Source organism: Pundamilia nyererei, unplaced genomic scaffold (genome assembly GCF_000239375.1).
Source record: "Pundamilia nyererei isolate P.nyererei 1_Seehausen unplaced genomic scaffold, PunNye1.0 scaffold00258, whole genome shotgun sequence".
NCBI lineage: Eukaryota > Metazoa > Chordata > Actinopteri > Cichliformes > Cichlidae > Pundamilia > Pundamilia nyererei.
Window position 1 is genome coordinate 206,658 of NW_005187659.1, and position 21,221 is coordinate 227,878.

General features: G+C 41.3%; 2 protein-coding genes across 2 annotated transcripts in view; both read right to left on the reverse strand.

The window, feature by feature from the left end:
• raver1 (ribonucleoprotein, PTB-binding 1) overlaps positions 1-6,971 on the reverse strand; it is an 8,549-nt gene extending 1,578 nt beyond the window's left edge. The window contains exons 1-8 of the mRNA XM_005749960.1: positions 6,573-6,971; positions 5,616-5,682; positions 4,063-4,532; positions 1,732-1,923; positions 1,381-1,501; positions 1,192-1,295; positions 499-580; positions 47-261 (exon numbers count right to left, since the gene is read on the reverse strand). Of these exons, the coding sequence (XP_005750017.1) occupies positions 47-261; positions 499-580; positions 1,192-1,295; positions 1,381-1,501; positions 1,732-1,923; positions 4,063-4,532; positions 5,616-5,682; positions 6,573-6,896 (1,575 nt within the window). The 5' untranslated portion in view covers positions 6,897-6,971. The remainder of the gene's footprint in view (positions 1-46; positions 262-498; positions 581-1,191; positions 1,296-1,380; positions 1,502-1,731; positions 1,924-4,062; positions 4,533-5,615; positions 5,683-6,572) is intronic.
• A 3,209-nt stretch (positions 6,972-10,180) lies between these two features.
• On the reverse strand, positions 10,181-19,697 carry tyk2 (tyrosine kinase 2). The gene is made up of 24 exons (XM_005749921.2): positions 19,478-19,697; positions 18,757-18,930; positions 18,516-18,639; positions 18,304-18,433; positions 18,052-18,215; positions 17,482-17,860; positions 17,204-17,389; positions 16,741-16,898; positions 16,526-16,643; positions 16,241-16,424; positions 15,655-15,773; positions 15,401-15,562; positions 15,208-15,295; positions 14,877-15,001; positions 14,399-14,534; positions 13,869-14,020; positions 13,602-13,752; positions 13,412-13,515; positions 13,146-13,335; positions 12,708-12,826; positions 11,246-11,418; positions 11,045-11,162; positions 10,830-10,940; positions 10,181-10,733 (listed from the first exon to the last, which is right to left on the reverse strand). The coding sequence occupies exons 2-24, from the start codon at positions 18,926-18,928 to the stop codon at positions 10,617-10,619; spliced, it is 3,480 nt and encodes a 1,159-aa protein (XP_005749978.2). The 5' UTR covers positions 18,929-18,930; positions 19,478-19,697; the 3' UTR covers positions 10,181-10,616.
• Between the last annotated feature and the right edge of the window lie 1,524 nt (positions 19,698-21,221).

Below are 21,221 nucleotides of genomic sequence, written 5' to 3' on the forward strand. Positions count from 1 at the left end.
AAAAAAAGCAGTTGAAGGACTGAAGGCATTTTAAAAAGGCAATTACTTGGGAACTCACCCCTTGTGCTGTGAGGCCATCTGCCCCGATCATGCCACCCAGCAGGGGTATAGAGATCCCCGGCAGGGTCGGAGAGGAGGTCTGGGGGAAGGGACAAGCCGACGTGGGGGACTCCTGATCCCTTGAAAGAGTTCTGCCACGTGGCATTGGCTTCAAGGGAGGTAGAGGATCTGTCTGAAGAGCCAGTCCAGGGACAATACCACCTATGGTGATTAGAGACTTCAGCGTAAATGACAATCACACATTTCATTTTTAATCTTCTCCTTCAAGCTTTTCAGAGGAAATTAGATATGCATTCTGTTTTAATTTGGGTAACATAAGTAATGTAAGGAGTAAGACGCCTGATGGACAGGCTAATGGCAATGCAGATGTTTATCATCAAAAGCAGACATGCAGTCTGTGGCTGAAGGAGCCACGGCTGGAGTGGACTGATGCCAAACCTTGGGGCAGGTCTCCGAGCAGATGGACTCCCTGCTGGACAGGCAGAGAGGCCAGAGGATTCTCCCCAATAAGTCCTGGCTGCTGACCAAGAGGGAAAAAAAAAGAAAAAGAAAAAAAGTTCAGTCACAACAGGGTCACTCAGCCGCACTGCAACATCAAGGTGACGAAGAACTGCTCAACTAAACTTAACACATGCATTCAGCAAGTTTACTTACTGTATATGCAATTATGTCCTTACAGGATGTACCTTTACAATTCTGGCATACAGCATAATAGTACATCTACCGCATTACTCAGCACCACTCGAAGGAACACTCCACACATACACGCACAAAAAAAACCCCTCACTTTCCTAGCAAGAGCTTACCCACCAAGGCAATAGGTTTTCTATCAGCATTCACATAAAAAGAAGAAAGGGCCAGAATCCATCTAACTTCAGCTCCAACTCACACACACACTGATGGCCAACCATAAAAACCGTTATCACTCACACAAGGCACTAGAGGGTTTTCTTTATTGTGTAGCACCTGAGCCCACAGAAGAGGATTTCCCAGAAGGGCTTGCTAATGGTAAAGAGGGACAGAACAGAGTGGGGAACAAAGTCTGTGAGTAGGAGAGGATGAATCAAAAACGGGCAGGAAGCAAAAGCAGGGAAGAACATGACGGAGCAAAGATGGAAAAGGCAGCGGTACCTGCTGAGCCTTGGCCTGGTTCTGAAGGAGCAGCTGGAGCAGGGCGGCCGTGAGAGCGGGGTTGGCAAGCAGTGGCGGTATGGCGGGGGCCGCACCGAGGAGGCCTGCGCATAGACAAAGATTAAGATCCACCGCAGGAGAACGAATAATAGCAATAAAACAGATTAAAAGCAGCTCACGGCTCCTCACCTTGTTTATGTCCCTGTGTCAGTGGGTTGAGCAGCATCTTGAGGGCGGCGGGGTTGCTGAGGCCTGTGAGTATCTGCATGGCTGTCGGATCAGGGAGGAGTCCTTTACCCCTGTTTACAGCCTTGAGAGGAAGGACACAAAGCAAAGACTCAGAACAAGACCAACAAATAACCAAAATTTTTTTCGATTAATCTGAAATCACGTGATGAGCCAGCTCCTCTGTGAGAGTTATATAACGGCAATGCTTCCAAGTAGTGTCCAGTAACGTAATTTTAACTACAGCACAAACTCAAAGGCAGCAATGTTATGCCTTAAGGGCTCAAGCAAAGACTGTAGATTGGAATACAGTACCATGGTTTGTGCAGCAATCAGAGCAGCCAACATGCTTCTTCCAGGAGGACCCGGGGCACAGAAGGACACCCTGATATGTGTCCCACCCAGCAGTCTGCCATCTGTGAGTCGCTGTGCTTCCTCGGCCATCTCTGCAGTGGCAAACTCCAGCACTGCAAAACGCCGGAAACTTCCATCTTGTCCCTGAGCCAACTGTGGAGAGAAAAATTGAGGACCCAAAAAAAAAAAAGCAATTTTTCAAGCATATAGAGAAAAACAAAAAACCCAAAAAACCCTGCAGCCAATGAATAAGATGCGCGCACACACACAGAGTGGAAGCCAAGTGGTTTTCACTTACACCCTCAGTGTTCACATATTTTAGCACAAATTTGGAGAAAGATGGGGAAAAAAAAAAAATCTCATGGAATTTATAGTTAATAAAAACTCAGGATTACCACAGAGAGAAACAGCACTCACTCAGAATTCTGCAACAGCAGTAGTATAAGCTCTTTAAAACCTAATTTTCAGGAAAAGTTGACAGAATTTAAATGTTCGAGGTAGCAGTGGTGACTCTACATATGCAACTTTTACATCCTGGTGACTGCTGAAACTCACTTGTTTAAAAAAAAAAAAAAAAAAAACTGCCTGGTGGTGTTGGAGGCTGCTACTGAGGGGCAAGACTTGCTTCACAAAACACCCATCGCAGCATTTGGTGAATTCTGAGCTCAGATTTACGTGAGAAGTGCTACATGCCAAACATGCAACCGTGTAGTGGCAGATATCGCTACTCAGTTTTGTTTGTTATTGTAGCAAAAACGTAAAGATTGCGTGTCCAACTGTTTCCATGTAGTGAATTAGAATGGCAAATCTTGAACATGTTCATATAAATAATAAGGAAAAAAAAAAAAAAGCAGCAATTTTATATATACCTGGTGAGCACTCAACCAAAAGTTATGGATCTTTCCCCATTCATTAAGATAGGAGCTTCAAATAACTGTCAAGATGGCTACAGCACCAAAATTGTGTCTCAGGCTGCTGCTGAGCTGAAACAATCTACATAATTTCCCCAGGCCTGGATGGAAAATATCATTAGGTCAAGGAAAGATCAAGGTGAATTGATAAAGAAAAATAGAAGCAACACAAACTGAATTGGGGTGAAGCTTCTACACAGCTCACGATTATTATTTTAACATTACCCTCAATCCTGATTTATTTAGCCTTTTTAAAATCTATATACAAGAGTTTTATCATAGCAGTGTGATGTTTGTAGTTCACCTGCTGGTTTAAGAGTCTCTTAGTTAGGAACAAATTAGCACGATATGACACGAAATGGAAAACCCTTTTCTAATTAACATTTTATAGTATCTGCACCAGGTGACACTCCTGTTGATTGTTTTCATCAAAGTTCTCATTGGGGGATGGTGTTGCCTCCTTTCCTTTCATAAAGGAAGTTTCAGTGTATCCTATTCTAAAAGGTGGCAAGAAAAGACATAAGAAGGAAGCACTCTGGAAATTTTTGGAGTACTAAGACTCCTCAAAAAGCACTTACTATGGCTGCCACCTGGATACTTATGGGTCACTTCACTCAGTGAATTTTGATTAGGAATGCTACTATTTGTCAGCACCCTTTGCTTTCATTTATGGTTTGGCAAATTTCAAATAACCCACTGAAATTTGCATCTCTAAAGTCCCAGATCAAAATCTGTTTCTTAAAGTGTTTAATTACCTTTTAAGGCCCTTTAATCACCACCTCAATCACTATATATGGCTTTGTGTTGTTTTTAGTGGTACTCCGCTCTTACCATGATGCAACCGTCTGGTTTTATGAATTTGATAAAGCTGCAGTGATATCACAGTTTCCTATTAAAACCATCATAAGGCTCCTAATTATTATGACTGTTCAATCTGGAAACAACAGAAAACTACGACTGTCCTGCTCAAAAGGACACAGCTCTCTCCCATTCCAGAAAAAACCTGCTGAATGACACCACCTGGGGGTGTCAGGTGGTCATCACCATAGAAACCAACAGTTGCTATTGCTATAGTAACTTTGAGTGGCCACAGGAAAACTGGGGTAAAGGTGAAAGATCAAATATGGATTGCAGTTTCACAGTGACTCAGTAGTGCAGTCATTTTGCACACCTTCAGGGACAATTTTACAACTTTGTGATGGATTTTAGCAGCTTTTAAAGCACTCAACTTTTATTAATGTGGGCATTTGCTGTATAAAACAATAGCCACACAAAGAAATGACAAAAAAGTTAATGATCGCTGCTGTGTGCAATCAGTATGCTGTAGACTTCTGAAATCATTCACTTGAAGTATTGGGCTTGTGTGCAGTAAAAATCTGACCTGGCAGAAAACTGGCGTGTGGGTGTCAGCCAGGGCACTGCGGAGGTCTTGGGCTGTCAGCAGGCTCTGAGGCAGGCGGTCCACGCACAGGCATTTGGAGTGCAGCAGTGGATATGTGAGGGAGCCCACCTCAGTCCAGTGGACGTAAAGCATACGGGAGCCCAGCTGCTTCCCCAGGAGCTCCGACTTGGCCCTGGCCGCAGAGTCCTTCTTCATGTACTCCACAAAACCGTAGCCCTTGGAATGCCCCGAGGTGGCACTGTACACCAGGAAGCAACGCTCCAGGTTGCCGAAGGGGCGCACCAGTTCCTCAAACTGCTGCTGCGTGAATGCGCGGGGCAGGTTGGCGATGCACAGCAGAGCATCTGTCGGCTGCAGCTGCACAGAGATCTCCCGGTCCCGCAACACATGCTGGTGGAACTCTTTGATGGCACTTTGTGCTTGTTCACCATTAAGTAGGGTCACAAATGCTTTGAGTAACACGGGAAAGGAAACAGAAGAGAGAAACAAATTGGTGTAAGGCAAGGGAATGACATTGTTCAGGTGGCATAAAGTCAGATTTATTTGTACTCAGCAGGTGTCAGGGAGCAAACCCTGCCTGTGACGTTTTTGCCTCTAGCAAGGCTGTTAAAACAGTTCTGGTGGCACAATATCAGCACACAGAATCCTTTGTGTTGGTGTAACTTCACCCCTTGTTTAAACTACAATGCCTGTCAGTCCAGCAAGAATGAAATCAACATCTTGTTACCCATGTTATGAAAAAGAAACATAAGGCGTGAAAAAGTTATCCAGTTTTGTCTGAAAGCCATAAGAAGGGGAGGAAAAAAAAAAAAAGTAAGAAGTTAGTTTGGCAGCCAACTCTATATTGTTAAAAAAAGCGCCATCTAAATGTCACTGGTTTTCTTCCATATCAGCTTGCTGGATACCAGGCATACCCTGAAAATACCATCTGCCTCACACAATTTTCTGGCCTATTATCATGATCATCACCCATTTTCTAGTGAAATATTACTGCAAGAATGCATAGATATTTAATTATTTATATTCTAATCTGATATTTTACATTTTATACATTTAAAAACAAGCAACTCTAGCTGGACAAGATGGCAGATCACACCGAGGGGCATGTGAGGTAACGCATACACAGATACACAGAGAGCCCATCGATCTTATCGCACTTGAACTGACAATGTAACGTGACACCACGACAAGCGAGCATCAACAGTCGCCAAAAAGAGAGATCTGCGACTGTGTGATAATGATAAGTGCAAGAGAAGGCACACCGTGAAAACAAAGTCTTTAATTGAGGTCTGGCTGCTTTCTCCCGAACCCGTTTTCATGTTCAGTATGTCCATTGAAAGTCATTAACTAAGCATGCTCCAAATCTGGAGAGCCCGATTTACTTTTGTTTGCTACAGAGTTCGCTGTCAGATTAAATTTTAAAGGGGCGTAATAGAGCAGATCCATCCTGATCCCCACCTCCTCCAACTTGCAGACGCCAAACTTGCCAAATTGCCTTGCTCAGTCCAACATGGTTGAGCAGTTAGACCTACCTGTGCCTTTGTACTTGTCAACAAAGCAGTACTTCAGATCATAGCTGCCCAAGAGCTCATGGACCTCCTGTAAAAAGAAAGAGACAATGATTAACTGCAGGTGTTTAAATGTGTAAATAACATTTGACTTTAGGAGGTCGTTGGTTAATTGAAGATTTCAATCAACCCCCTCTCAGCCAATTAGCTCGTTGATATACACTGGGGGGTGGGGGATGAGAGGTGAATGACTCCCTCATTGTTGTAGGAAAAATTGTTCTGCCCAGCTTTTGCCTATTCACACAAATGGCGATGCTGCCTAGCATTTTCTGAAACGTTTTGTCCCCACGCCTTCCACCTTTTGTTATAGAGAAACTGACATCTCGAACTCCCACTACTGCCCCAGCCCCCCCTCTGTGAACAATGGTACCGCCCGCAGGCCCACCGCTCCCCATGAGTCAGGCACGTTCCAAAAAAGAAAAAAAAAAAGTAGCATCAAGAGTTAATTACAGACAGAGTTAATAACAAATGGACTTATGACCCACCTTCACTGCATATGTAACCCGCATATACCGGTTATGAACCACAGTTTGGCTCGGCGGGCCAAATGGTAAAATTCAACCACGAATGCAAAGCGGCCTGGTGGGTCACACAGACCACAAATGACCATGATTGATTATTTGACCACTTGTCAGTAAACGCGAGCCATGTTAGTTAACAAACAAACTCAAACCAGTTATAGAACTGTTTGCATCGTTTTTAATTACCAATAATCTGTGCGTTTTGGCTTTTAAACCACTAGCAGATGTAGTACACAGAAAACTAAATAAAAGGTGAAGCTAATAAGTTAAATGCCTGTGAAGCTAACATTGATAGCATGGCAGGTATAACGGAGCTAGGCTAGCGTTAGCCACAGGGTAGCATCAATCAATCAACCAACCAACAATTAAACCCTCACCCCCTAAAACTTTCTACTCATACCTGATTGCTAACGTCAGAGGGCAAGTTTTTTATAATAATTTTCCTCCTGTTGTAAAACTCCCGTCGAGTTCTCTCCAAGCGGCTCTCGATCTCTTCGGGGCTCAGTGATGTCAAGTCCTCGTCGACCTTTCGCTGACACTCGCGTCCGGGCGTCGCGTCCTCTTCGTTCTGCACGAGTTCGGGGTACCGGCGATCCCCGGGAATCCAGTTTTCTTGGTCCACGGCGGGGTCGTATTTTTCATTAAGCGGACGAGAAGCCAAACTGTTTCCCGAGTCTGTGTTTTCATCTTTGGCAGCTGTATTAACTGACACTGTGGCCGCCATGACTCGGTGCTGGAAGTTTTTTCGGTCTGAAAACTCTGGCTGATTTGAGCAGTTTAAACAATACACACATGGCCCCAGCGCTGCTTCTGATTGGACGACAAGGGAACGCATTCTCCATGACTACAACGTAAATCGGAAGGGTGGGGGCGGAGCAACGAGTGTACCTGCTCCTCAGCATGAGGTGCATAATGGATGTTTTTTGGTAATTAATCTAATTAAAATGTAGTATTAAATATCTAGATTTTAAAAAGACAACAGACAATTATAAACAGCACAATAAAAATGCATGTCTAATTTATTTAAGAGTCTAATTTATGCATGTACATTTTCTCAAAAATATCCCAACAAATATGGTTTATAATTTAAATATGCTCATTTTAGTTAGAACTACCAGTTCATAAAGCAAGGAGGCTTGAGAATATGTCCACATGATTGTGAGCTACTTGGCTTTACAAAGTGTCTCAAATAACAAATAACAAAAGGGAAACAAAAACTAATACTGAAATAAATAAAAAGTCAAACTTGACACTTGAAACAACAAAAGCTGAACTGAGACAAACAAATCCACACTGGAAACTGAAATATAACAAAACTGAAAACAAAAGCATTAAAAATTCAAACAAAACATAAAAATCCGTAACGTTTTATTCTTGGAAATCATTGTGGTTGGTTTGTTTACTTAAATTCCATTATCTTCGTAATAGGCTATTGTTAGCATGTTGATTGATTATGTATTATTTCATGAATACCACTCTTTAAAAACTCAGCAGTTAATTTTTGACACATGGTAATTTATTCAGACTTTTCTACCACAAACAAAGCATTCATAAAGCCCTTTTTAGCTATGCAGAGAGTGTATAGGAAAACAGAATTTTTTCGCAGTAGATATAGAGAAGAAGATACAGGTTTTGTTTTGGTAATTTGAATTTGGTCTCTAGTATAGGCTGCGTCAGCTGAGAATATATCCAACACTGTAATGATGGATAAAGGGAATCAGTTTCATTTGGCCACGAAAAATGCCTGTGCCTCCAGGGGGCTTCACAGTCCAGACAAGCACCAGAAGGACCAATCATGTCATGTCCAGAAGTCAGCAGTGGAGTTTCTCTCCAAGATTATGAGTCAGAACAATATGCTTCACTATTCAGCATTTTTCTATGTTCCCAAGGGGAACAGCAGTAGTATTTAAGCATTTGGTGACTCAGCTGGTGGTGGTATCACTCTGGACTAATGCTTAGTACTAGACATGCCTCATGGTAGATTCCTCATTCTCCATTAGCCTGCAGTCCTTGCAGTACTTTCCTTCAAATACATGTTGAGAGCTCTCAGCAGGGAAAGCTCCCATTTAAGCAGACACGTCTGATGCTGACAGTTTGTAATACACATAACTGTGGCAGGACAGATGTCTTGGAGCTCGTGCTTCAGCTTCCACTTGCTGTATGCGTCTTACTCAAAGCGTATGCAGAACAGAAACACGAACACCTGCTGAATATAAATAAATGCTGAATTTGGCAGATTGTTCTTTTTCAGTTCTACGCTTTAGGCAATGCGAGGCAAATTTTTATTTGTATTGTATATGTCGTACATAAAGGCAGTTAAAAGTGATTTGCACAATGCAATGAAACAACAGACCATATAAAAACAGCATCATAATAATAAAATGCAAATTAAAAGAATATAACCCTATTTAAATGCAAAGCACAAGAAAGTGAAATAAAATAACTCCACACCAGTTCAATAAAAGCGAGTGTAAATCAGAACTTATAGCATGAGTAAAAGTGTCATCATTACTTTAAAGCTGTGGCCTCAGTTGGAGCAAAGCTCAGAGTGAAACTTGCAGAATTTTAGCAGTGAGAAGCATAAAGGCTAAAAGACATTTCACCATGTTTAGTCTGAACTCTGTAAACCACAAGTTGACCAGTTCCTGCAGATCTAACACTATGTAATGACCCTGAGTTAAAGTGCATATTCAGCTGAAAGCAAGTACTATGATCTAAGAATTTAAGTAATACTCTCATCTTGGGGTTTGTCAGTAGCAACAGCTTTGTCAACTGCATATGTTTAACGTCTCATGGTCTTATCGTGGAGGTCAGTAATTATCACTGCTTTACTGCAAGACAAAAAACATGAATGGGCTTTTCTAAATGTAACAGTGTCCAACTTCAGCTATGATTTAAATGCCAGAATTATGATTTAGCTATGGTTTTCATCTGTCCAGTTAAAATTACATCATCAGTGATTCAGAGGAGGTCCTTTCAGATTCATAATTGGATAGACTATCTACACATCCCCACTTTAGTGTGATCCAAGCCATGTGGGCCCTGTTTCGGCTAGACAGAAACAATTTTCCAGCATATGTAGAAGTCTCCTGTGCGGCACCAAGAAGCAATAACATCAGGCTATTAAGACTCAATCAAAAATCAGGTGGTATGTCATTAAAAATTTTCTGAGAGCTGAGTCAGTGCTATAATGTGAGCTGAAAGCTGCCAGAGATGCCATTCGCAGAAAATGAATGGTTAGCTTTGAAAGTATTTTCTCAGTAACGTCAAAAAGAGTTTGCTTTTTGTTTTGTTTTTTAGAAAGGCTACTTGGAATTGACTCATCCTTGTTTCTGTTTTCATTTGGAGCCTGACAGTTGTAGTTTTCAGGAAGAAAAATAAGGAGCCATATTTACTATATGCAACAAAATCTACCGCCAAGTGGGATTTGTTTCTTTTTTTTTAAAGTATCAACTAGCATGTTTCCATTAAAGATACTGGACAGAGTCAAGTGCCAAGTTGTAGAGACCGTTTCTATTTGTAGATGTCATAGCCAATCTGAAGTTTACTTCCCTGTGACTTTACACATAGTCTCTTCTGATCTCTTGTAGCATATCCCCATTGTGTTTGCAGTTAACAGCTCTATACTTAAGAGGTGCCATTTTGAAAGCCCTAAGAGTTTTTATAAATTCAAAATAAGATTGGACTTTGTGTTTAATGATTCTGAAAAAGCTTTAATGAGTAAAGCTCTGGTATGATCATTTATGCATTTGTGTTTTGACAGTTTTAAGAGTAACGGCAAATAACAGGCAGTCATGCACCAAAGAGAAAGCAGATGTGTGGAAACAAAGAGGCATGAGTGTTTTGGAAGGAAAGCCCCTGTGACCATGAGTGTGAGCCCTGAGACTGGTATCAGTGAAATTCTCCATATGAATTTCAAAAGCAACCCCTTAAAATAAAAGCATTACAAGTACATATCACTGATAGTGTTGTAGAATAGTAAAAAATGAGTGAAAACCAGGTAACACGTAGACCCACTGATGGAGTCATCAGTCTATTTCAGGCTTTAATAAAAGAGCTTGTGGAAAATTGTTTATTAGATTCTGAATTATTCATTTAAAGTTTATAAAATTAAACAGTCAAAAATGTACAATAACTAAACAAAATGAAATACAGTATCCCTCAACCGTACACAAACTGTTAATACTCACTGTGATATATGCAAACTATTAACTCTTGACAAACATGAAGTTTTTGCCCATGAAATTCATTACTGTGTTAACATCACATATAAGAGGATAGCAGTGTGCTTTTATTATGAAAAGGTTGCAAATATATCTCTTAATAGAGGCAAGAAACACATTACTGGCTCCCCTTAATATATGGTTGCCATTGTAGCAAAGCGATGACTTGTAGTCAAATGGATTTCCACATAGTCCCCGTCAGCAAATCAGCATATCTGAGACTATGAAAAGGACTGCCAGTATGCTTGGCGTAGACTCTGAAACTTTTTAATTAGGGACTCAAAATCTGGCCGTTCTGAAGGATCTGCACTCCAACACCGCTCCATTAATATCTTCACCTGTTCAAAAAAAATAAGTAATCATGAAAAAAAAAAACCTATACCATTCATAATGCCAAAAAGTACTGAACTTGATTTATGGGCTTCTGAGCTTACCTCATGTGGGCTGTCCTTAGGGCAAGGCAATCGCAACCCTTGTTCCAACAGTTTTATCAGTATCACCACAGTCATCTGTCCTTGAGCTTCCTTCATCATTTCAAAGAACTTCTGCAAAAGATACATAAGAACAGATTGTGTAATTCACACAGAGATTGATCGATAAGGCCGGTTCAGTAAAGAAATACTTGAAAAAGAGGCCGGTGATGACATACATCTGGAGGGCTTTGGCGACGGTCACAGCGGGTCAGGATCTCATACAGTGTAACTCCAAAGGACCAAACATCAGAGGAGAAGGAAAATTTACTCTCTTTCAAGCACTCGATGGCATACCTACAAAATTTTTAAAAATGTAATTTAGAGGACAAAGTCACACAACAACACAATGAGTGACAAGTCTAAGTGCGTAAACTGACCAGAACACTGGACTGTCTCCATCCTCACGGACACGGTAGTAGATCTCACCCTCAGGGATGTACTTCGTCAGGCCAAAGTCTCCAATCTTTACCAGACTGTCATTTTCCACCAAGACATTACGGGCAGCCAGATCGCGATGGACGTATCGCTTTGAGTGCAAGTAATTCATCCCCTTAAAAGAAAATAACAGGAATAAAAAGATGGATGCCATTTTTATTTCAAAAACAGCTGCTATTTTAACCACGGTAAAAAGCAAAAAAACGTGTCCCTACGGAGAGTAACTCCTTCATGCCTGTCAATCAGTCTGCAACAGCAATTCAGATAAAAACAGGTCAGAAAAGCTATTTTTACAGATCTGTGTGTGGTGATCACTGAAATCTTCTTCTAGCAATATTAAGGATTAAATTTATGGCTCTGAGCAAGCAATCTAATTATCTATTAAATATGCTGCCATTAAAATTGAGCATGTGCATTACTCCTGTGGTAAAGAATCATTAGATGAATATTTTCCATTAAACACCATCACCAGGTCTAAATGTCAGTTTATCCAATACTTTCATCTACAACCAGAAACCTGCAAAGCAAATTGCATTCCCCGCAGACTCAACTGTATCTTTGTTTGCTGACAACTTTGCATGCCATAACAGAGACCATTAATGTGATAACTATGCCTCCACACCCATCTACACCCTAGAACCGTCGCTGAAACATGTTAGATCAAAATAATTTCACAAAAGAGCCTCGCAGAGCCCTGTTCTTAATCTTCTGCAATATTTTACACTTTTTAAAAATCAAGCTTCCCATCAAGAGCCCTTAATCAAAACTAATATTACTTTATTATCAACAATAAATTCAATCAGAAATTGGCTATTTTTTCCAAGGCTGCTATGAAATTATGGTTCTGGGTGTTGAATGATTATTTCCTGGAGGACATTTCCCAGGTTACTGAGAGAAAACACAGCATAACATAATGCCAATGCAATCAAACTACTTATTTCAGACAGAATGAATTAATGACAAAACACACACACAAAAACAGAGTGCTGTAAAATGGAATTAAAGCTTAATGTGATGGATTATCTCCTTCAGGCTGTTACACTGTATGCTGCACAAAAGCAAACAGAAAAACAGAGACTCTCTTCAGAACAGAGAAGAATACAAGCTGACATCTCAGCAGTTTTCACACCAGAAAATATGAAAGTTTAGCTGAAGCTAGGAGCGGAAGTCACGACCACTCAAGTAAAAGCAGACCAGCTCAGATTCAAGGCCAAAAGGGTCTAGACATTAAAAAAAACAAACAAAACAGTAACAAGTGTAATAATAATAAAAAAAGTCATGTTAATTTATGAAAAAAGAAGTATGTACAGTAACTCATTCAAATGTTGGGCTGTACGGATAGACACATATGGTGTTTACAAGTAATACAGCGCTAGCACAAAATATTAAACCACCACAACTCACCTGACAGATCTGCTGAGCAAACATGAGACAATGAGACAGCGGAAGGTTACGTTTGGGGAGGTAGTCTTTCAGACTCCCCAGAGGAAGGTACTCCATTATTAGTTGGACGACTTGCCCTCCTGTCAATGGACAATGCAAAAGTGAATTTATCTTCCTGACAAGAAAACCTGTTCTTATTCTGGTGCTTTGCTGTGCTGCTCAGCATGCTGTGTGTTAAAAGCTCAAAATATTGACATACAACACAAACAGTGGTGCACTTCAAATGGATTTCCAATATTTACAGAAGAACAGCAGGGACCAAAAATCAATTTGCTGAATGATCCACTGAGCCCCGCAGGTTACAAGAGCTGTACTGCACACTCATTTACACATGCAGACTCTGTTGACATATGGCTCAAACAGATATTTAAGCAGACAGAAAGGAAAGCGAGGACTCACCCAGTTCTGTGCAACAGCCCTTGTATTTCACAATGTTGCTGTGATAAAGAGATTTCAGGATTTCAATCTCCTTCATCCAGCCGTCAGAAATTTTGTCGTTTTCTTGCTTCAAAGACTTCACAGCCACCTGCTCTCCCTTCCCGTCATTGGCTGGGTCATACAAGTACAGAGTCACCTTTCCAAAGTGACCCTATAAACAGAAGAATGAGGAGATGATCACTCCAGCTAATACAACGAAAAGCAAACTACTGCTGTGTGGTACTAACCTCTCCTAAGATCCGCACTTGCTTCAGGTAGCGTTTATGGAACACAGTGGGGTCTGTGTTAGCTGAAGCTTCACTGGAAGGCATAACAGACTGAATGACAAAACCTGGATGAAGAAACACACACTTGTTTATTGAATGAACTGCAACAGAGTTTTAAAAAAGGAGATAAAGTAATCGAGCAAACACTGACCTTTCCTCATGAGTTCTACGAGTTCTCTGTGCACCTTGCGGAATGACGGCCTCTCCTCAGGCTCATAGGTCAAACACATGTTGATGAACCTGGCCAACTCTGGGGAAGATGGTTCAGCTAAGTGGCCCTTTTGCTGATAAAAGCGCTCTTTCTGGTTGGGGTGGGGAGACTCAAGTGTTAAGATTACAATTCAGAAGAATAATATGTGATGTGATACTTTGGGTTGTTGAAAGAGGAGTAAAAGCCCGAGCTGTAGCACGTGCCTACCTCGGACAATGTGTTGAAGTTGAAGGGAAGATCACCGTTGTTGTAGATCTCAAGCATCGTTACGCCAAAGCTCCACTGGTCAGCATGGCTGCCTATGTTTGAACCACTGTCAATGCACTCAGGGGCAATCCATGGGATACGTTCCAGGCGCTCTGCATGGCACAAAATAATAACACAAGTTAGTGTAGGATATTTATTCTGGCTTATCTGAAGGAGAACTCCTCCTAACTGAACTAAATAGATGGTGACAAACACAGAAGCATCTATAAAGTTGGTATTCAACATCAGCAAGTGCTTTTGAGTTTTGTTTTACTTTCGTGCAACTCTCATCTCGACTTTTTATTTTTGACACACTTGAACAACATATTTTAAACCAAACCTGCAAGACAGCAGGAAATGGTTCACGAGAAGAGATTAGAGATTTCCTGTTTCTAAATCTGATTGCAAAGTACATAAATTAGAACACTCTTGAAGCTGACCGTGTATAGAGACACATAACACATAAACTGAAGCGAGGTGGTGGTACGGACCTTCCCGTGAAAGAACACTCAGAGCAATTCCTGGGTCACTCAGCTTGATGAAAGGAGTAGTGTTAGGTTCTAGACCATTTTTCACCAAAAGGATGTTCTTGGCACAGACATTTCCATGAACCAACCCGTTGGTTTCCTAGAATAAGGAAAATAGCACCGTTGGTCAAGCAGAGTGTTCTTAAAAATAACACAAACTGTTACTGCTATTAGTCAATAGGCAAAAAAATTACTTGGAGCACTTATCTTACACTTTGCTGTGATATGACATTTACTTCACTTCCTGCCTGATAGCAGCATCTCAAAATCAAAACATGGCATGCAGTAAGAAAGAACTACTACTTGTTTCTTTTGTTCAATCATTTTACACATGGGTCTGCAGCAGCTTATTTCTTAGAGGAACACTGGATAAAAAACTTCACTGAAATCAATTAGATTTACTGAAATATAATCAGTGTCAAAAATAAGGATTAGAACGCACAAGATAGTCGAGGGCACTGGCAAGCTGTTTTGCAACAATGAATTTCCACCCAGCAGACACATTCTTTTCTCTGCGAAGGAAGACATCCAAAGGCCCGAAATCCACAAATTCCTCCACCATGATGTCTGCAAAGACAGGAACAAGTCTGAGAGGTTTGGTTCATGATATACGCACGAGCAAAACGTAAAAATAGAACATGGTTAGGGTGATTTTGCATATGCAACATGGTTTTCTTAGTACTAAAATCAGAAATTTGACTGTATACACTGATGTGTGTGAGATGGGGAAATAACAATGAGGAAGTGAGGATGAACAGTGCTACGTCTCTTACTTTCAGATCCTTTGACAGACACGCCATATACAAACACCAGGTGACGGTGGGATACCTGGCACATGAGACTTGCGGTTTCGAAAAACACCTAAGAGGAGTGAAAACGTAAACGTCAGAACAGACAAGATCATAACAACCGTTTACATTCAGCATAGTAAAGTGTCATTTTTTGAGTGAGTTTCAAACAGCTTACCAGAGCAATATCTTCATGGGTTTGGTCCAGAATCTTAAGAACGACTCGGTGGCCTCGGTGAGAGTTGTTGTTGAACTCGTCATTATCACTTTCCTCTCTTTCCTGCGTTAACAGCCGTCCTGAGTAGATGTTAGTTCTGGTGCCGCGACCCAAATGCTGCTCCTGCTCCAAAATAAAACACCCGTACAGTCAGCTACAGGACAGAGGACAACTAATCCTCTATGACTATGAAGGTGGCGAGTGGACATTGTCACCTGTTTGATATCTTTGTCCTTGATTTGGGGGAACATTAGACGGGTCTTGTAGGTTTGGGATAAGGGCTCGGCGTGAACATCGCATTCATTGTGTCTCCTCACCAGAAGGTTGGATAGCTCTGCACCACACACAGCAGAAAGAAAGAAGAAAAGAAAGAAAGAAAGTGTACTTTATTGGTCCCCGTGGGGAAAATCCCTCTCTGCATTTAACCCATTCACTCAGTGAAGCAGTGGGCAGCCACTGGGCGCCCGGGGAGCAGTGTGTAGGGACGGTACCTTGCTCAGGGGTACCTCAGGGTAGTTGTTCAGGGGAATCGAACCCCCGACCTTCCGATCATGGGGCCACCACTCTACCTACTGAGCTATCCCTGCCCAAACACAGTCAATTCTGATTAAAAACCTAAATATCACCTAAATTCCTAAATAGGGATACGAGTACCCCAATTAGTAAGTAGGAACATTAGCGCAACTATTACAGTTAATTTTAAAAACTGAGTAGAGGTGAACAAGGCTGAATTCAAAGGGGGCTTCAACAGGACTCTAGAGGCATAATATTGGATACATGAGCAAAACAAGGAACACAAACCTCCTGATTTTGGCGAACAGCATTTTTTGACAGTAAAGCTGTCCGAACCAGACTTGAGGACAAACGACTTGAGGCTATCGGTGAGCTCCTTCATGCTGGGGAACTGTCGTTCCAAGCCCTCCAGAAAGAGCATTGAATCCTTTACGTGAACACGAAACTGCTTGTGGCTTCGCGTTACACCATCCTGTATGCACAAAACGCAGGTGCAGGGAAAGTATCGGGTTTATTTTTCGACCATCATTACACTGCAACTACTTCCATATAAGAGGGTGGGTGTTGACTCACCTGATTCTTGATTAGAACAGCTAGGATGATGCAGCTATAGTCAACAACACTCCAACGAGCGAGGAACGTTCCCTCATCCTCTGCCTCCTTTTTCAGCTTAGACAGCACAAACTCATCACTGGAAAAACACACAGGAGTTATGACATAACACACCATGTTTCTTCATAGCCTTTTCTGTGTCTGAATGTGCATGTATATAAGGGTAGAAAACTCACTGCATAGGTCCATGCAGTAGATTTGCTTCACTCCACACTACCCTTGGGGGAGCCACTTCATGACAAAGATAGTGGTGGGCGTCTGCAGTCAGTCGGTAGTATCCATCTAGGAGGGAGACGAAGGAATGGGCCTCCTGGCTGGAGATCATCTGAACCTCCTACATACATATACAGAAACACCACTACCTTACAATCAGAGCTCCCACCTACTGACACATACAAATTCAAAACAGGATAAATTGCCCAAAGCAAAGTCAAAACCGAGAGGCTTTATAGTCAAACACATATAGAATCTAGGCAGAAATATATAGTGTGTTGTCTATAAAAACATCCTCAAAAGACTGAGCAATTAGTTGAATGACTAAAAACACTTTATCCACTGGACTAATGCATTACAAAGACATTTACCAATTAAGTGAATGCATTGCAGCTTTTACATTAAAAAACAAACAAGTGGTCTCACCATACAGAGATTGTCTCGAGTGCTGATGCACACATTAGAATCAGTAATGGCTATGTGAGTTATTTCAGGGAACTCGCTGAAGAAGGTCCAGTCATTGGGTGTGTCTGCATCTGGTTGGCTGGAGTGCTGTTTTGGTTTTCTCATGTAGTTTATGTAGCCATTCCCCATGTAATTATTTGCCTGTGCCTGGGTAAAGAGATTGAACAAATTAAAAAAAAATCCCCAAAAGGCCACTCAACCAACATATACAATATGCCAGCATCAGTGTCTATACAGACCCTTTGAGCAGACACCTTCCTCCACTGAATCCCCTCAGTACCGGACACCGATATTTCATGTGATATTGGGCCGCAGAAGTTGTCTTTTGAACCACACTGGGCGTGGGTGGTGCTGGAACACGAGCCACTTCGGTCATCTTCGTCCCTCAGATCCAGGCGGGTTACGGGAAAAGTCTCAGTGCCAAAACGCGGTGCCAAGTGCTCAAGTGTAGCGATGTACTTGTACATGATTTCCTCAGTGCACAGGTTGCCCCGATCCACTGTGTGCTGCTGGAAGGACCGCACAAAGTCTTTAAACACTCGCTGGATCCTGAGTTTAGTCAGGAAGTTGTCTCTGGAAATGTGTTTGGCGAAAGATCTTGGAACGCAGTCTAGAAAGCTGAAAAAAAAGAGGTATAGTGATATTATCTGAACTTACTGATTAGATTGGATTAAAAAGACATTTGTTACAGTAGCAGAAAATAACATTAACAGTACAAGATATAAACATATTATAAGCCATTTAAGAATGAAAGCTTAAAACACTATTTGGAAGGAGGGATTGCGGTGTGATCAAGACAAAGTATATACCTGACTTTTGAAGCTACATCTTGCAAAGTTGATTCCGTTTTAATTGCCTGGTATGAGAGGTGAAGCACAGCCATTCCCAAACTCTCATTTTTGAAGCGAGTCTGCTCCTCCTCTGTCTTGACGTCTTCCATTTGTACCACTTCATTCACAAATTCATACTTAGCCTGATTTGGAAAAGATACTATATTATTGTCAAGACAGGAACATTATGAGTGTAAAAGCATGCCATTAAAAAAAAAAACCCAAAACAACCTGGGAAAATAAATACTCCAGTGAAGTTGTGTCAAGTAAAGGGAAACCCCGTTTTGAACCAGATTTGGGAGGATAGCGGCACATCATGGGCTCGTTTTCATTCAGTCCATGCCAGTTCCGAAAGTAATACCTAAATACAAAAAGACTATATCAACATCCTCGCTGTATGTTATCTGTGTCACAAGTACAGTGTTAAACAAACACAGACTCACCTCATACAGTAGCGAAGTACAAGGCTCGGGTTTTCCTCTGCCTTAAATATGTGGTTTGGGCTGTACCAAAAGTGTCTTTCTGGGTTGTACAGCGCAAACAGTGAATGGCACAGAGCCGTTATCCCTGAGGAGGAAACACTGATGTTACACACTGTTGCCACTAGCAGGCTCAAATACCACATGAAAAGAGAAAACACTTTCATTTCTGGACTGTGCATTTGGTGGAGCCTTTTCCTCTTACCGATGGTCTCTGCTGCAGAGATACACAGCTGCTCCGCTGTGACCTCTCCTGTGGTGTGAGACAAATATTTCTTCCCATCTTTTGTCCAGAAAAGGTAGACATGGATGCCCTGATCCTTCGGAGGCTCGCTCAGGCCTGAAAACGATCCTGAAGATCTGGACCTCCCTCCCATTACTGACACACACAGACAAACGGGAGTTTGACCACAGCTTTAAGAAAATCAGCTACATAAACGTGCTGTGGTATACATAAATACTAAACAAGAGTAAGTTTAAAGCTTCTTTAAAATAAAATGTATTGCTTTTATTATACATTTCTGTCTTTAAAAAAACAAAACAAAACAAACAAACCTCATAGCTTACCAAATAACAAAAAGAAAAGAAGAAAAATATGCTTTAACAAATATGACGTCAGAAAACCCGATCAATATGTCGATAGGCCTATCAGGGATTACACCTTATAACGTATTGTTTACATCACGTCAAGCTACTAACTATTCGAGGGCACCGATTAAACTATACGGAGACGCACAGTACAACAAAAGTTTGCCCTTTTCCCTTCTATCTGACGTTATATAAAAGCAAACTGACCGCGTTATCGCGAGGCCTAAATCAAGCCTCGTATGCACTTAACAGCGTACGCGACACCACAACAAGGAAATATATCAACAGCAAGTCGGAGCTGTAAACTTAGCAACCTGTGCGACAGTAAAATATCTTACCGTTTGACGAGCGTCTTCTAAAAGTTTCGCATTAAAAATAAAAAACATAAAAAAGACACCTCAGCACGTCAATATGATTGACAGTTAAAGCTTCATAGTTCTGCGAGCGTATTTCCCCCACCGCCGCCTACACTCTCGGGTTCTCGCGAACTGTGAGCAACGACGGCAACGCGCTGCTTCCCGAAACCAAGACGCAGGGTATGGCCACTCCTTCCGTCGCTAGCGTGCGGGTGCGCATTAGCACGTACCTTTCAAAATAAAACGTTAAACTGTTCCGCTTAATGTAAATCAAAGACAAAGAAAGGAACAGACTAACAAAGTAGAGGAAAAACTCTTAATAGATATATGCTTGTAATAATATCTGTCCTATGATATTATTACAATCATACATCTATTATCTTACTTCTCCTTCCGCACAGCCAAAAATGTAAAGTAATAAATCTTTCTCCCAGACTCATAGTCCATAGATTAAGTCAATATTGTATTTTCTACCTGATTTCATTTGGGGGGGGGGTTTTGTTTTGTTTTTTTTAAGCAGGGGCGTTTACAGGATTTGTTTTTTTCATTAGGGTGTCCCACAATGCAGGGAATTTCCATCTTTCTCAGTTCATTACACCTTAAATAAGATATAGAAAACTGTGTGTGTTGAAAGTGGTACTGCAATAAAATAGTTATTATTAGCTATTGTTATTACACCCACACCAATGACCAGGAGCTTTGGGTAGTGACTTAAAGGATGACATCACGGGGCCAAAATGAGCTTACTCTGCAGGGTGTCTGGGCTCTATGTCAGAGGTAGGCCCAGTCATTCAGGAGGGACTCTGAGTAAAGCTGTTGCTCCTCCACACCGCAAGGGGCCAGGTGTTCTGGACCTGCAAAAATATTATCACTCTATACCGGGCTTCAGTTTTACAGATGTTAACCTAAAAATGATTCCTATAACAATATTAAACAAACTCTTGTGCCACTTTTATACCATTAAAACATCCAATAACAACTCTGCATACCTTTTGGTGGCATAACCTATGCCTAACCATGTCTCATTTTTCCAAGTGCAATATCCTAATTGTTGATTTATGTTCTCATTAGACACACTTTGTTGATATGTTTAAGTCACTTGTTTTGCATTTTAACATGGGAACAATGTATATTTTAAAGTTTAATCTTTTGGAAAATCTTTCCCTGGAAACCTGGGATGAATATTTCCTTCACTGGCATCTCTCTAAGACTGAATCAAAAACATCCAAATAAACAAATCAACTTGTGCTTGCTAAAAGTATTGGTTTAGACCTAATTAGTCAGCTCTCATGTTTTGAAGGTGAAAATCGCACATCAGATCATTTAGGATGCAGGTGTCAAACTCCAGGCCTTAAGGATCGCCGTCCTGCTTGTTTTCCAGCTAACCTGCCCTTGTAGCTTCTTATTGGCAAAACACACCTGATCCAGGTAATAGCAGCAGGTAGGGCAGGGATATCTCAAAAACAAGCAGGATGCTGGCCCTCGAGGACTGAAGTTTGACACCCACGATTTAGGAACATCATAATGGCATGCCTAAACTTCTTGATGTGGCATTAAAGCTTTCTTTGAAAGCTTGAAATACAGCTCTACACAAGACCTCAAAACACAACTGAAATAAAAGTCTATTAACTGATTTATTAAGTGTTTTAAGTTGAAAAACACTGTGCAACTATCTACCCATGTGTCTTGCGCAAAGTAAACATCTGCCAAAATAATTAACTTCTTT

Excerpts from the sequence above, each read along its gene's own strand:
- tyk2 (XM_005749921.2), bottom strand. The coding sequence starts at position 18,928 with ATGGGAGGGAGGTCCAGATCTTCAGGATCGTTTTCAGGCCTGAGCGAG. Across the intron at positions 14,021-14,398 it reads GAGTGTTCTTTCACGGGAAG|AGCGCCTGGAACGTATCCCA; the intron begins GTCCGTACCACC and ends TGTGCCATGCAG. Across the intron at positions 12,827-13,145 it reads GGGCTGTTGCACAGAACTGG|GAGGGCAAGTCGTCCAACTA; the intron begins GTGAGTCCTCGC and ends GTCCATTGACAG.